Consider the following 16,851-nt stretch of genomic DNA (forward strand, 5'->3'; position numbering starts at 1 on the left):
GTGCATGTGCAGGTGCCTTCTTGTTTATCTTTTCATTTTGCTAAGAGCTATTTTAGATGCAGAACGCTCACAACTCATTCTTTCAAACTGATCAGGAATGCCCAGTTTGGGATCCACGAGTTTCTTACCCAGGAGCAACAATCTTATTTCAGCTCATGTAGACAGAAGATTATCTATTTTCCTTTTTAGAAACACGTCAAAGATGGGAAAATAAGTCTGATAATATGAGAGATAAGTAAGAGAGTGCAGGAGAGAGGCAGTTAGAGGTGGTGGCAGTGGACTCTAGCGGGTCTGACACACTGACAGGCCAAGCCATACACAGAGCAGTCTCCTCCTCCTACCCTGCCCCGGCCTATATTAACTTTCCATGGAGCTCCACCTCACAACCAGAGGCACATGGAGTAGGATAACACACGGCCAGGGCTCTGAGAATACACTCACATACCCACACATACCACTGGACTGCACTGAATCCCTCCACCTGTCTGTGTTGTGGACCGTTGGATATATATTCTCCTTTATGGACTGTTAAACTTCTGCACCATGTTGCTGCGCTCGTCTCAGGAGAATGTCGGCCTCGGTGAGTGACGAGAATTTCAGAGAAGTAAATTTGAGTGATGCTGAGGATGCGTTAGGTTAAAAAACAAATACAGGGAGAACAGGTGAGACGTGAACAAGAGGTTGACGACACGGGAGACGCTCGGTGACCCCTGGATTGCAGCAGTTCAGTGTTTGTTTTGGGACCGTAGATCACAGTACAGCTCCATGTGTCAAGACTTTTTGTGACAGACAGCAGTGGATATGCACTGTCAATGACTTTTTCAATGTCTTCTGCAAATCAGACAAAAGTGAGGGGACTATCTGAGGTGAGACAGAACATGAATTTACCTTATGACCTCCATTCTGGGTGACAGTGCGGGGCAAAGAGCATCCGTGGAGAAAGCATGCTTATCAACCAATCTGATTCTTAATTACCATAGCTTTTATCACAAACAGACAGTTAGTGCTGCGAAACGGGGCCACATGCCAGAAGAAATAATGGGAAATTTTAAAGTCTTTCTGATTTGTGGAGAACGTAAAGTCTCTGGATGGATGGAAGTTTGCACATTTAGCCCTTAAACGAGAGGAAAAGGGTTCAAGAAGTATCATAACTAAGAGAACAAAGCTGACCTCTGACCTTCAAGGAAGAAAAGGGAATCAGATGTTGGATCGAAGCATCATCTTAGCAGCTTTTACCAAACATCATTATCAGAAGTTTTCTTCCTGAAGTAGTTTCTTATATATAGTAAGCAAATCTCCCTTTTCTGTCACGCTCTTAACAAATCATAGCGCTTTTATGTAATAATATTATTTCTTTGATAATATGGACATATTATTGGGCTACAAAACCTGAAAATATGCAGAATTCAAATTATTGCATGACATTTTGGGAATATTGATGAACCCAGGGACATCATCATCCACTAAAAATAAGATAAGCTCCAAAAACAAATCTGCATCATGTCTTTTCTCAGCATTCTTGTCTCTTTTGCTCCAACTAATAACGGAAACATGAGTCGCCTGCGCACTGCCAAACGGGGCCACATGCCAGAAGAAAAAAACTGCATTGGGGTTCTCATGATTTCATTCTTTCTGATTTGTGGAGGATGTGAAGTCTCTTGGATGGATGGCAGTTTGCAAGTTTTGCCCTGTGAGGAAAAGGGTTCAAAAAGTATTACAGCAAAGAGAATAAAGCTGACCTCTGACCTTCAAGGAAGAGAAGGTGAATTGAATGTTGAATCAGCTCCCTGTTTATGAACCACTTTTCTTCCTGAAGTACTTTCTAATATATAGTAAACTCAGCAAACTGGAAAAAACAAAACAAAACAAAGCCCTCAACTATAAGCTCTGCTGTCACTCTCTTAACTAATCATAGAGCTATTATGTAATAATATAATTTCTATGACATTATGGACATATTATTTTAATAATAAGAGAATATTGTTAGGCTCTAAAACCAAATTCTAATTATTTGCATGACTTTCTGGAATATTGATGAACCCAGGGACATCATCATAAACTAAAAATAAGATTAGCTACAAAAACAAATCTGCATCATCTCCTTCTCTCAGCATTTTACTCTCTTTTACACCGACTAATAACGGAGACATGAGTCGGCTGTGTCGCATCCCGTTCAGTCCGCATGCAGCTCCAGCTCCCTCTTCATCGCAGAGCCCATCCCGGCCTGCGAGAGGCATCTGCATTCTCGGACACATGGGCTCTCACATGGTCTGCCTGCGGATGCTGATGTAGACTTGCTGCGGCTGTGATGCTGCTGCCCGCCCACCCATCCATCCATCCCCCTCATCCATCCATTCACAGCCTCCACAGCATCCAGGCGCTGCGGGACACCCAGCCGCAGTCTGAATGAGAGATTTGAAGCGGGAGAAAATCACCACGGCGCCCTGCAAAGAGCTTCCAGACCTGGATGGTGCTGGTGCTGCTGCTGCTGCTGGAGCCTCTCAGGGGGTGTGGTGCTGATGTGATTCAGGACCGCTAAAAGAGAAACAAGCCGCATCTCGGTGCCAGATGGACTTTCTAAATCCGCCATCCGCAGTGAGTGTGACCTGTCCTGGGGATTTTTCTCACTGACACGACTAATGCAATACCGCGTGGCATAATCTGCAAACAGCATTAATTCCCGTCAAAGGGGGAATAAACAAGTAGCCTAGTGGACCAATTTAGAACACAACAGCTTATGTGCAAAACAACAACACTTGGGCCAAGTGTGGGCGAGAAAAAAAACGCATGGATGGAGAGAAACAAAGACCGGACTACAGCCTGAGAGCTTTTTTTAAAACTAAATTTCTGTTGCACTTGGCTCAGCATTGAATGATTGTAAAATAATAAGCCGCAAATAGACAGAAAATATAAACAGTGAGATCTAAAATTTAACTGAAATGGCATCTGTCCTGCAGTATTTTTGGCACCACAACCCAGAATGCCTCAGAGTGATCCGTACTGTCAAAAATATTTTCTGTTATTCTTCTTGTGTTTGTTTCTTCAAGGATTCCTCAAATGTGTTGCAAGCTGTGATAACTTTTTTATTTTTTAAAGTTGCAGACGTGACTGAACTTTGTTTTGAATGCGCCATCACGTTATTGTATATAAACCTGATAATGATCAATCACATTTACTGCGTGCATTATTGGCTTTTGTACACTGCTGTTATAAACGCGTAAACACGCAGTTAGAGTTTTGAATCTACCGCTGTCTCGTGATCTCCAACTTCAAACAAATGTTTTGAATGACTCCTGCTGCTTTCAAGTGCTGCTCGAAGATTTGAGATTCACGACTCCCCGTGGTGTGAAACGAGACGGCAGACATTTAGCAAGACTGCTGTCAGTCTGTGCTGCAAAAAAAGAAAAAAATATATTTTGTTCTCTTAATTTAAAAAACACCCTTAACTAGGAATTCAATCTTTTTGTTTGTACTTTTCATTTTCTAGTTTACACATTTTCAGCCTCAGCCAGCATAGTAAGAAAAAAAATCAGGATTATAAGATGGAGTTTTAGAAGCCAAATTGTCTCCAAATTCAGAGAAAACATTTATGAAATTATGTGCAATTGCTTGAGACTCATTTATGAGACTCTTTAATATTATTGTAGCTTTGTGGATTGTTTTTTTATGTTTGTTAATCATACAGATAAACTGTATTGTTTTGTACTTAGACAATTTGGTATTTGAGTAGTGTTTTCAGCTTTTTTTTGTTTTTTAAATCTATTGACACACTAGTTGCTGACCGGGATTATTTTTATGTTTGGACAATGTGTGTTTTGTATATTAGTAAATTACAAAAAATATGTAGAAAATTCAATTAGTATGAAACAAAACTAATATAAAAACTGCAAATGATGGTTGACAGTCACATTTGTGGCTAGTAGATTGGTGTATATAAACTAGTACAATTTATTCATTGTTTAAATAATGTATCCAATGACCCCTAGAGTGGCTTTAGAATATTACATTATCAAATCAAGGTTATTTATATTGAAAACAACCTCTGTTGATCAAACTGCAGGCAGACAATATTAAACAGAAATGTATAAACAATATAAAACTAGTAAAAAAATCTATCAGTAAAACGCAATGAAATACTTTAAAATACTAAATCGTCCATAAAAGGATAGCAAATTGCAGGATATTTAAATTCTACTTGATAAGTGGTTTAAAATAAGGCACTACTGTAAATAACCACTCCAGTCTATGGCCTGTGAAGGGCTCTTTCACCGTAGTGGGGATCTCTCGATTTTTCAGACGATCCGTGAAGGCGGCCTCGCAACGTCATCGCAGCCGTTCATAGCTCTGCCCAGCCTCAATGGCGATTGCAACAGATCCGCAGCGCCAGTGGAGCGGAGCGCACTCAAACCTCGTCTGGGTTTGATCAAAAACACACACCCGAACTAATGCGACGAACAAGGACTGTAAGTACATTTCCGTATGTCGATTTGTGCCAACGCTGTGTCCTCTGTGCGCCATTTCGAGGCGGTTTCGGTGCCGTTTCCAGCCGTTTAACCGACCTCGGCTTTGTGCTGCTTAGCGCTAAGGAAAGCCGTACCACGTAGTCAAAAGCCTCCGCCAACAACGACTCCTTTGTTCGCGCTATTGTCGGATTTCACCTTAACGCTGGCTTTCATATTCACCAAACCGACCGTGTGTTTAGACGACTCTCCTACCTTTGTGTTTTTGTTCATGTGGATGTTACATAAGGTGTGTAAATGTGATAAATTGAGTCGACGGTGGTCGGATAGTAGCTCGCCTGCTTGCCGCTATGCTTCCATTCCTGGCTCCGTTTTCTTTCCGCCAACCACTACACACACCCGGTGGAGGCCAGAGTAACATATCAACTCGGAATAAAAGGTTTTGTGTGGCTTGAATGTGTAACGAATGTATATGTTTGTTGCCGTTGGGGTTTACTTAAGCCTCTGGGTTATCAGATAAATTTATCGATACCAAGAAACTGGACTAGCAAGCGCCTTAACCGGGCGGGGGAAGGGTTAGTTTCCCTTAATGACACCGCGTAAAGCCGGTGAAAGACACGGTTTGTTATTTTGGTGAAATTTCCCAACATTTCTCAATCTTGACATGCCCTAATTGTGGCTATAATTATGTACAGAAAATGTTAATAACCGATTTTAAACTTGAAACTCATTAGAGAATATTTTATAGCTTTCTAACCGTTTGTTTTATTCTGTTTTCTCTTGTTTTCCAGGTTATACCCAAATAAAATGGAGGATAGTTTTGATTGCGACTGTGGCGAACTTGAGCCACCTGATCACTGAGGGTGAAAGATTACTTTAAAGACTTCAAGGCCAGACTCATTTCAGTTTTATAGATCAGGTGTCGCAAGGAGAGAACTAACCGGACAGATTTAAACATTTAAAAACACAAAAAAATAGTGCATTTTGGCACATTTCATATGAAGCTGCTCAGGACCAGTCATACACTGAATGTATCTGCACTGTGAGGATGCAATCGCGTGCTTTTATAGTTTAACATAGTCTCAGTGCTTTTTAATTGGCCTCAAAGTTCATTCCATTGCAGTCTCTAAACACTAGTTTACTTTTCAGTTAAATATATCCACACACGCAGGATCAGAGGGGAATTCAGTTGTTCAGATTTCTCTCCTTTATTCAAGATGGGAAGAAAGTTTGACTACACATTAGTGTCCCACATCTGACGGTGACAGCGAGACAGGGGGGCTCGGTAGTCATCTGTACAGGGGTCAGTCAGCTCGGCCTCTAAAGCAGAGAGGAGGAATTGTTCGATAAATTCTTCTGCAGGTGTTAAAATTGGGCTTGAAACAGGCCAGAAATCATACATTAGAAGTAGCAGAAGTTTGGTGTAAAAGCCTAAGCAAAACAGTCGTCATGGCTGAGAAGTTTGAGTCCCTGATGAACATCCACGGCTTCGACCTGGGCTCTCGCTACATGGACTTGAAGCCTCTGGGCTACGGAGGGAACGGCCTGGTGTTCTCAGCAGTAGACACCGACTGCGACAAGCGTGTTGCCGTGAAGAAAATCATCTTGACCGACCCCCAAAGTGTGAAGCACGCACTGCGGGAAATCAAGATTATCAGACGCCTGGACCATGACAACATTGTTAAGGTAAGCTGCAGGGCTCAAGGTATAAAAGACTGTTCATGCCATCCTCTAGTTATGAGAGGAAACTAGCGTTCATTAGTGACCTTTCTTTTTATGTCACCAGGTGTTTGAGACTTTAGGTCCCAGCGGTCGCAGACTGACGGAGGATGTGGTGTCCCTGACAGAGGTCAACTCGGTCTACATTGTGCAAGAGTACATGGAAACGGACTTGTGTCAGCTGCTGGAGAGAGGTCTCCTGTCTGAGGGCCACGCCAGGCTCTTCATGTACCAGCTCCTCAGGGGCCTCAAGTACATCCACTCTGCCAACGTGCTGCACCGTGACCTCAAGCCGGCCAACCTGTTCGTCAACACAGAAGACCTGGTTCTCAGGATCGGGGACTTTGGCCTGGCCCGCATCATGGACCCCCACTACTCTCACAAGGTAAGACCGGTCTCTAAGAAGCAGAGTTTAGAATGTCATTGTTGTGTGGTTTCACGATGAATGGTTGCAATGCTGCGTAGTTTTCTGCTTCAGGATGAGCGCTCAGTTGCTGTGACATATGATGTTTATTGCCCGATACTGCGGTACTCCCCAGGGTGACGCAGTTTTTCACAGCAGGAAGTAAACAAGACAGGATGTGGTTCCTTGAGGTAACGCCTCTGTTTCCCTTCTCAGGAGATGTGAGGCTGGAAAATGGTACCATGGGAACTATTTTTATTCCGTTCTAGCCAAGCGTGCACAATTAGGATTGAAAATCAGCCTGATTCCAGTTCTAAATTTATATATGAGTGGGTTTTTCATAATGCGGCTTAATAAAGCTGAAAGCAAGACTCATTGCACAGTGAAAGAAAACACAAATATTTGACTGACTGTCTCAGTTCAGCTTCTAATGATCATGTTAAAGGCTTGAGGCAGATCCATTAGACATGCTGCATTAAAGTAATGTAAAGGTCTATTTATATCCGAGAGAGTATGTTTTCCCTCAGTTCCATTTGCATGAGGTCGTTACTCCATTTTAATGCTATGAGGTGCAGAATCAAGAAAACAAGTTCTCAGAGAAGGCTGTTTTCTTCTTGTTACAGACCTTTTCTTTGTTCCTCATCAGAAAGAAGCATGTTGTAAACCTGGGCATTAACAGCCAGATGTTGACACGCCAAATGTTGAATGCACACATTTTAAGGCTCTAAGTAGGTCTTCAGTATGAGCAGAGAGTATGGTCACCCTGTCTAATTGCAGCCAGGTGGAGGGCCTGTGCTGCCCTTGTGTGTTGCTGTCACCTTATAAAGGGATGAGGAAATGCCTGTTGATCACCATATGGTGGTGTGATGTGAGAAAATCTAGGTTGGGAAGCCTTTCCCTCCCCGCTCAGAGTAGCTGCTGGATCTCCTTAGGGCAGAGGCAGTCAGATGCTTACACGTGTCTCAGATTAGTCATCGGAAGGTCTGAAGTTAGCTCACGTGACATGATCCCTCTGGCTGATAGAGCCTCATTCATATCCCTCACAGCCACGATCCTGCCACATACTCCACTGTGAGACAGACTTGCACACGCTTGTTTACCATAACCGCTTATTTCTAGCTCTCCGTCACTTCTGTGTGTTAGTCTAGTCTCATTTTCAACTGAGACTTCTGGGTTCTCACATGAGTCACATCTTTGGTTGAGACAGCATGTCACTGAGCAGTAAGAAGAGGAAGATGAGGGCTCATATTTGCCGGGAAGGAGTGAGAGTTTCTCACACAGTTCAGTCACTGCAGCCACCACCTTTCCTTTACTGCTGGGTTTGCCGTGTGGGCGGTTTCCCCCTATATAAGCAGTTTTTCCTGATGGGAAACATGCAGGCGAGTGGGTATTTAAAAGCTGCTTACCTTAGGTCAGCTATCTTGTGTTTGACTATTTTCTGCTGTAGTTCTGTAACAGACGGGTGCTAATGAGCTTTTGTCAAGCTTTCAAGCAATGTAGAGGGGCTGAGTTTTAACAATGCCCACCTTTCTGGACAGTATTGCTGTGTTTTGTCTGTCTCTACTGCGTGATAGGAGAAGCAGAAGTGATATCTCTACCAACCACTATGGTGCCTACAGTTACCTGATATATGTGTCTCACACCAAATGAGGTATGTTTAGAAATGAACCCGTCACACTCGCACGATACTGTAGTGCCCAGTGGAGTGTGGAGGAAAAAAACAGTTGGTTTCAGTGTTGATCTGGACAGGATGACAGTCACTGGGAGCAAATATGCTTTCACAACCGCCCTCTACTTCTAGCAGGCAGGGTGAGACGGAGCAGCTGGCTGGTTGAGTGCCTGTTATTTGAATAACGCTGTATCTAAATAAAGAGCCGCTCTTTTCAAGTGAACCTCAGTTTCTGGCAAAGTTTCAGTAATCTGGATTTATGCTTTAGGCAACATAGACACATTTGTTTCATCTTCTCCTCCCGCATTCCTAGTTTGTTGTAATGCTTTGAGTTAATAAAATACACAACACCTCACTGGGTTCCCTTTAGGTGTTTATTAATCCTGCATGGCTTTGTTTTAAAAACAAGTACCCGAGTGTCTTTGCTGTCGTTGCTTGAAGAGGCGAGCTGTTTTCTGCCTGTGTGAACTTTGAGGTCGGCCCTTGTGGTGGCCCAGACTCAGGAATGACAAGAATTCACGTGCACTCATGCAGCTTCTCCGATCCCAGTTCCCCTCCTTTTCCCAGCCAGCTCTTTGTGTTGCTGTGGGAGCCTTGCTCGGGGCTCCTATTGGAAGCTGATCCAAAGCTCATGTTCGTTTCCAGTTGTGGCTCAGGCTTCAATAGGAAAAAGGCAGAATACAGTCGATATAGTTCTCATCCATTTAGATTTAGCTTTGGTTGTATTTAAACAAGATATTTGGAGTTTTACAGAAGCATAGCAAAGGCTGTGAACTACTTGGGAATACTGTAGCAAACTGAATGTGTGTCTTATCGGATCTGCTCAGTGGAACAACATGTTTTCTTTCTTAGTTCTAGCATGCCAGATCATAGTGTGACTAATCATTTGCTTTGAAAGTTAACAAACCATTTAATAGAGTTGAGTCTTGTCTTCTTTTGAAACAGACACAAAATTGTCTGGGACATACAGATAATATAGTGCTTTAGAAAGTGATTTTTTGTGTGTGCGTGTTTGCTCTAAATCAGAGTAGTTGCACTAATGCAGACTTGGACAGCTCTTATATGTTGGATCGTGTGTGTGTGTGTGTGTGTGTGTGTGTGTGTGTGTGTGTGTGTGTGTGTGTGTGTGTGTGTGTGTGTGTGTGTGTGTGTGTGTGTGTGTGTGTGTGTGTGTGTGTGTGTGTGTGTGTGTGTGTGTGTGTGTGTGTGTGTGTGTGTGTGTGTGTGTGTGTGTGTGTGTGTGTGTGTGTGTGTGTGTGTGTGTGTGTGTGTGTGTGTTTGGCTTGCTGTAAAATTCTGTAATTTGAGATACTGCACAGATAATAACGGGGAAGTTTTTGGGAATGTAATAAGAAGCAGAGTTCATTGAGGTCTTTGCTGCAACACAAACTTTCTGCACGGTGCACTACTCCAAACCACAACTGCAATAACACACACACACACAAACGCGCACATGTTTGACCCAGTTGTTAAGCCAGGAACAGGCCTGTCTGGCATCAGAGAGGGAAACTGCTGGGGAATCAACTGAAGGCTTGATGAATTTCAGAGAGGTGCTTTCACTTATTTTCCCACATGTGAAAAGATTCTTTGTCGCAACCAGCAGTAGTTCAATCATGCTCTACAGCAACAAAAAGTCGACTGAATTATGGTGAACAGTAATAGACTAGATTGAAATAAATAGACGTTTAATTACATCCATATGTCCGGTGTGTTGTGGGACTGTAGTGAGGCTCTGCTGATCGCCTGTTTACAGTCCAACAGTTGAACAGTGATGTGATCCATGTGGGTGGGTGAAGATTCAACTCCAATGTCAGTGGGGAAATCTATTGTTTAAGCTGTAAGTCACTGGCATTATCCTGGAAATGGAAGCAGTGCTGAGGATGATTTTTCTGATTGTAAAAGAACCACCTTTACTGACATCTGGTCAGACCTGCTTCAGGTTTCTGTGACTAACCACAGCCTGACACACAGCGAGAGCCTGTTATGAGTCATTAAATGTCAGCCTGAGCTGATCTAGATCAGGTGGTTAAGTTATTCACCAACTGTTGCCGGGGGTATTGAGATGGGCGGTACTTTTATCCCCTTGTGTCTGTCTTTTATAGTGAGTGGCCCACTTAGAAAATCAGTAAAAGGCGAACTTGAACGTTCACCTAATGCACTTTGTGCCCTCCGCTGGTAGGCAAGCTTTAATCTGCTCCTTTTAGTTCAGAGTCCTTCGTACAAAGAATTGTCCTTATGCAATGACCCGACCATTTTCCAGCTAACCTAATTTACATCTCTGTCGTAATGCTCTGCTAAGCTGGCTGCATGTATTTCTCCATCATAACCACAATCACATGTGTCAGCTTTATTAGCCGTTTCTCAGAATAGGGGCTGGACAGACTGGCAGGTGTCAGTCAGTTGGTGTGACTTGTCTGTGTGCAACACTATCTTTTAATTCCTTTTGACCTCTTTACGAGCTTCTCTTGGACAAAGAGATTAGTTGGTTACAGGAAGTAAGGAGTTTTATCTGCAGTCTGCATGGCATGTCATTTATAGGTCCATCAAAACAAGGGCTTGCAGAGCGACGATACACTTCAGGATAGTGTGACATCAAGCATTCACGGCTAAATTAGGGCAGAAACAAGAGCCACACTCAGTGGTGAGCTGACCATTTTGGTCCCACCACAAACTACCTCTGCATGTGAGGGAGGAGAGAGGGCAGCAAGGGTGTTGTTTTACCACTTCCCCTCCCCCAGTGTCCCAGTGTGCACAAACACGCATGCACACACACACACACAGAGGTCGGTTTCTTTTGTATTCAGTGTCCTCTCGTCCCTGTGCTAGTCAGGCGCTGGTGAGAGTGGAGTGCAGGTTGGTGTCACTGGTGTGGCAGAGGGGGATTATCCTGCTCTCTCAGACTGCTGACAGGGCCTGCACGTGTCTGATCTCCCCTTTTTCATCTGTCTTTTCTCTCTGGGGTCTTTGTCTCCGTGCTGTGCTGCATACGTGACCACCACAGAGTAGGTTTGTCAAGGAGATGGTGGCGGGCCTACGAAGTTTAGCACAGACTAGTAGTCAGGCTCAGATCTCCTGTTAGCAAAAACGTTGTAGGGCCCGCATGGAGGTACAGGAAGTAGTACCAATCACATCCATTTCTGACAGAAACGGCAGAGTTAAAATGGTTTATAGTCATCCATAACCATGAGGTAGCTTTAAGAATGATGCTGTAACATGTGGAACAACAACAACAAAAAGCAGGCTTACAGTTAGTAAAACAAACGGAATCATTGTTCTATTACACTTTAAGAACAATCCCTGTTATTGTCCGGTTTCACTGGTTTCAAATCTCATTAGTCAAATTGTACAGTTAAGAATACTAAAGATAATATCACTGAGGAACTTGTTAAATGTATTTTTGACCACCAGAAGGACTCTATTGTGGGTTTGAGTTGTATTTTCCTGTGCTCTTGAGTTTTTCCTTTTTTCTTTACCTAACAAGGTTCCAATTATTGTGTTGTCTCCCGCTATCCCAGGGTCATCTCTCTGAAGGTCTTGTCACAAAGTGGTACAGATCTCCTCGCCTGCTGCTGTCTCCTAACAACTACACCAAAGCCATCGACATGTGGGCTGCTGGCTGCATCTTTGCTGAGATGCTCACAGGGAAGACTCTGTTTGCAGGTAAATGTTGACTGAGTTTTTTTATGTCTTCTTCACTGCAGTACTTCATGTACAAACCTAATGGCAAGCAGTCTTCAAAGCCGTTTGGGTGGCTCTGGGGTAAATGTGGGGCATCGATCACGTGAGGCATGTGCTTATCTTGCTAGTCTATATGTCTATTTAGAACAGACTGGAGATGTGCCCAGATGAGTCAGCGTGCTTTTACTACTCTTATTGGTCTTTGCTAATCCGGCTGGAGCTGGAAACACTAAATGTTTTTGTTTGTCAAAACTGCCTTGAGCTGAGCACAAGACGAATAGCATTTCCACTCCCATGATCCACTGTGCTGAGCCTCGCTCCAACTCTGGCATGCAAATGTTGAATGTTGTATAACTCTTCTGAAGTGCTCAGTGCCTGGCTGCTTGGTGTTTCAGGAGCCCATGAACTGGAGCAGATGCAGCTGATCTTGGAGTCCATTCCCGTACTGCGAGAGGAGGACCGACAGGAGCTCCACAGCGTCATCCCCGTCTTCATCCGCAACGACATGTCCAAGCCCCACACCCCACTGGCCAAGCTGCTGCCTGACGTCAGTCCACAGGGTGAGTACCGTGCTATGCGTGCAGGACTACTTGCGGACTCATAAAGTAATCAGGGTGTTGTCCCGCATACATCTGTCCTACTTGCTAATCTCATTGTCGTCGCCCTTTACAGCCCTGGATTTTCTGGAGAAGATCCTGACCTTTAACCCCATGGATCGTCTGACTGCCGAAGAGGCCCTGGCCCACCCCTATATGGCTGACTACTCCTTCCCCCTGGATGAGCCTGTCTCGCTGCACCCTTTCCACATTGAGGATGAAGTAGATGATATCCTGCTTATGGACCAGAGCCACAGCCACACCTGGGACAGGTGAGTTAACTCACTTCCCTCTGAAACACCGGCTCTCTCTGAGACATACATTTTTATCATTCTCTTGTTCACACATTTTTCTTTCAGTGGAGAACAGTTTGTTTGCTTCCTGTAAACTAATAGTTATACAAGCGACCTGACAAGAAATAGAAAGCAGGTTTTATTATTTTCTCACCTAGTTGGATGGTTTTATTTGCTTAGTTACACTATTTGAGGGTCTCCACTTATACTTACAGGAGGGATTGACGTTTATTGTTTTGGTTCTTTTAGGTACCACGAGAGCCAGCTCTCAGAGGCTGATTGGCACCTGCACAGCACCCACGACCCGGACGAAGTTCAGGTCGACCCAAGGGCACTCTCTGATGTAACGGACGAGGAGGAGGTCCAGGTGTGTTACAGTTCAGACAAGCATATCCATACTGAATAAAAATAGCTTAACCAAGTCAAGAAGTGTATAGAGATAACATTTTTTTCTCCCGACTGACGTAAATATACTGTTGTCTGTTTCCAGGTGGATCCTCGTAAATATGCTGATGGAGACCGGGAGAAGTTCCTGGATGAGCCGTCCTTCGACTATTCAACTCTGTTCCCACCGGAGCGATCCTGGCAGGACGACCACCACGAGAACAAGTACTGTGACCTGCAGTGTAGCCACACCTGTAACTACAAGGCCGTGTCACCCTCCTACCTGGACAACCTCATCTGGAGGGACAGTGAAGTCAACCACTACTACGAGCCCAAGCTCATCATCGACCTCTCCAACTGGAAGGAGCAGCAGAGCAAGGAGAAGGCCGACCGCAAAGCCAAGAGCAAGTGTGAGAAGAACGGGCTTGTGAAGGCCCAGATCGCACTGCAGGAGGCAGAGAAGACCCAGAGTCCGGTGGAGAAGGACAAAACACAAGAGAAACACCAGACAGAGAAGCCTCAGAGCCAGCAGAACCAAGGCTTTGACTTTGACTCCTTCATCGCCAGCACCATTAAACTGAGCCTGCAGCCGGAGCCCTGTCAGGAGGTGACCCTGCTCAGCGAGGTGGGCCTCCTGAACGAGCTCAACTCTTCCGTCTCCCAGCTGGAGGCTCCCCGCTCAAGCTCCATGTCCATGTCCAAGTCCATAAGTCAGGAGAAGGAGGAGAAGTGCCTGGTAAACCTCGCCCAGCTAGGTGGAGGAGGGTTGGGCGTGGTCGGCGGGGACTGCGTCTGGCCCGCTCACCCCTGGGAGAGCTTCGGCTCCGGGGAGAGAGTCGAGGAGAACGGCTGCTTGATAGATGAAGCATGCTGGGACATTCGCAAAGAGGACCACTTCCAGAAGGAGAGCAGTTACACCAGCTACCTGGACCGCTTGTTCAGCCGGAAGGAGGAGGGCGTCGCAGAGACTGTGGCCGGTCCGGAGACGGAGCCCTCGGTCGTGAGCGAGCTGGACGAGAGCTTCCTCGACAGTAACACAGAGATTGTGCTTAATATGCAGCTGGACTCTCTGGCCCTGCCCGGCTTTGACAGCACCGATGACTTGCCTCTAAAATCCATCCAGGCGTCCCTCACCCCCTGCGCTGTCAAATGCTCCCCACAAATTGCCCACAAAACATACAGCAGCATCTTCAAGCATCTTAATTAGAGAAATATATATCCTCCCTCACAGTGCAAAACCTAGACCGTTTTGTTTTTACGTTTTTTTTAAATAATATGATATATTATTGTACTTGAATCATTTCATACCTTTTTATTCTGGTTACTTTTAATTATTATAATTTTTTTTGTAAGAGTTGAAAGGGGTGATTTATTTAAAGAGTTTTGGTCATCACTCTGAGCCTTGATCACCAGGCCTTCATGGGTTAATGTCTACGCCCTCATTGCTAAACTGGCATGTCACTCGCACATTTAAGTACTGTAGATGAAAGGTCAGCAGGAGAGAGGTAGCTAGAAGAAATGTGAGCAGGAGGAAAGGATGTAAGAAGAGGAGGTTTTGACATGAGGAAGTGATGGTAGACGCTAACATCGCTGTGGGCTTCTAAAGTGCTTTCAAACAGCCTTTTCCTGGGATGGGAGAAAAAAAAAAAGAGGGGGAATGGGGTGTCCTTTTTTTTTATTTTTACTTTTTGACTTTTTAACATTTTTCCCCAAAGAAAGCTTCCTTAATAACCCTTTCATACTGTAAATCTGACACATGATGCCAGCAGCAACCATTATCGTAGGCGTTAATGTAAATGTGTTATCTACCTCAAGGTAACAGCCGCGAGAGACACTCGAAGCCGCACTAGTGCTTTACACACATGACCATCCTCATACCATGAAATGAAGTGGTCGCGTAGATGAAATCTGTCTCACTTTAGCATTTAACATAGTGAGGTGTTTCAGTAATCATTATTTATTTCTAGCAGATGTGCGCTATTTATTTTATCAAAATGTGTTATTTCAATGTGATTATTGAAGATTGAGGAGTTGGACAGGCTTCCATTTTCATTTCGGCACTATATGGGCGTGCAAGTGTTCCTTTTGGTTTAAGGTAGGATGCAAATTCATGTGTTTTCTACAAGAAGTTGAGGCTTTCCATTTTCCATCAATGTTGTTATAATGGATATCATTCTTTTTTTGTCCACTTTTTTTTAATTTTTAGGTGCGATCTGTCCTTAGTGGATAAACTCTTTTATGGTTTAAAGAAGCGCCTACGAGTCTTAATTTTTTTTTTTATCTAAATGTAAAAAAAAAAATTGCGTGCATGGAGGCAAGAGAAAGGTACACGGTTTCCTAAAAGTTCGTTCTCCTGAGATAAAAGAAGACTGAATATGCAATCGAATAAATTCATTCAATAACCAGTGTTTCCCCCTTTCACTTTGATCACGGCTTTCGGTCTTTCAGGCGTGGAATGTACGAGGTTCTTGAGTGTGGGTGGTTCCATCTTCCCCCACGCTCACACAGCCCTAGAGTTGAGCGGTTTCATGGTGGTTGGTGGTGGACTGCTACAGATGTTCAGGATTCCCCAGCAGGTCTCAACTGGGGAGTTTGGTGGTAGAAGGTCAGAACACCATCGCTGAGTCACAAAGCAGCGTGAGCAGGGGCGCCATCTCGCAAATGAAGAGTTCGTTTGCAAAAACAGAACTCCGTCTTGATACATTTTCAGAAAACTTTTTATTTTATTGTTTACTTTTTTTATCTGCATTTATTCTCATTGTTTAACTCCACGGAGGGGGTGTCAACACTTTGAGATTAAAGCATATTTTAGTCTTGCAGCCAAATATTTTATTATTTAGTGCATTTTATTGTTTACTTGAGATGAAAAACTGAAGTTGAGTGGATTTGACTCAGTAGAAAAATACATGACAAAATAGAAAAAAAAATATTATCTCAAGTAAACAATAAAAAATGGGTTTTCTGAAAATTTATAAAACAGAGTTACCTGTTTTTGCAAATGAACTCTTCATATATACCAATTCCGAGCGTCTCTGTTCAGTCACAGGCCCTGGGGCTTGACAGTTTGACCAGACAAACAACCAAACAGCACCTGATTGAACAGGTGTAACAATCAAACATGTCGTCCAGCAGCGAGAACGAACTTTTGGGACGTTAGATTGTACATTAAAAGTCAAGTCAGTGGTGAGTATAATGTACGTCAGTTTTAATTGTACATTTTTTTTTGTTAAATTTCTATGTACTTTTTCCAGGCAAGCATGATGAATTAGGTTAAGGTGTAGCATGTAGAACACTTAGGACTCTTTTTTGTAATCATTGGTTCCCCTGTTCTACAAAATATCTTAAAATAAAAATTACTGGCAATGAGTTTGGCCTGTTTGTCGCCTCTTGAATTTTGTTTTCAGCTACTGGATCCTTCTAAAAGTGCAGACTAGGATGCGGTGACATTTACGCGCTACTTTGAAAGTCCCAAGGCGGCAGACTGAATTACGTCGTTGGTGCTGGGAAAACAAGCTTTGAATCTCCAGCTAAATGTAGCTCTAGCTGAGGCTGCCATGTTTCAGAGCCGTTTGTGGTTCACTGATTGCATAACCATTATGTAACAAATGTGTACATTTTCATTTTACGACTGCAACGTTCTGCCCTGTTC

The 16,851-nt window shown here is 43.8% G+C and overlaps 1 protein-coding gene across 3 annotated transcripts; it reads left to right on the top strand.

Moving 5' to 3' along the window:
* The first annotated feature begins 381 nt into the window (after nucleotides 1–381).
* Nucleotides 382–16,569, top strand: mapk6 (mitogen-activated protein kinase 6). 3 transcript variants are annotated; one of them, XM_022201451.2, is made up of 8 exons: nucleotides 382–580; nucleotides 5,252–6,146; nucleotides 6,247–6,564; nucleotides 11,767–11,911; nucleotides 12,325–12,489; nucleotides 12,602–12,797; nucleotides 13,068–13,185; nucleotides 13,309–16,569. In XM_022201451.2, the coding sequence occupies exons 2-8, from the start codon at nucleotides 5,910–5,912 to the stop codon at nucleotides 14,407–14,409; spliced, it is 2,280 nt and encodes a 759-aa protein (XP_022057143.1). In that variant the 5' UTR covers nucleotides 382–580; nucleotides 5,252–5,909; the 3' UTR covers nucleotides 14,410–16,569. The 3 variants fall into 3 exon arrangements, with proteins under 3 accessions (XP_022057143.1, XP_022057145.1, XP_022057144.1); XM_022201453.2 differs by lacking the exon at nucleotides 382–580 and adding an exon at nucleotides 2,190–2,595; XM_022201452.2 differs by lacking the exon at nucleotides 382–580 and adding an exon at nucleotides 4,106–4,463.
* The last annotated feature ends 282 nt before the right edge of the window (nucleotides 16,570–16,851 follow it).

The sequence above is a fragment of the Acanthochromis polyacanthus genome, chromosome 2 (assembly GCF_021347895.1).
Source record: "Acanthochromis polyacanthus isolate Apoly-LR-REF ecotype Palm Island chromosome 2, KAUST_Apoly_ChrSc, whole genome shotgun sequence".
NCBI lineage: Eukaryota > Metazoa > Chordata > Actinopteri > Pomacentridae > Acanthochromis > Acanthochromis polyacanthus.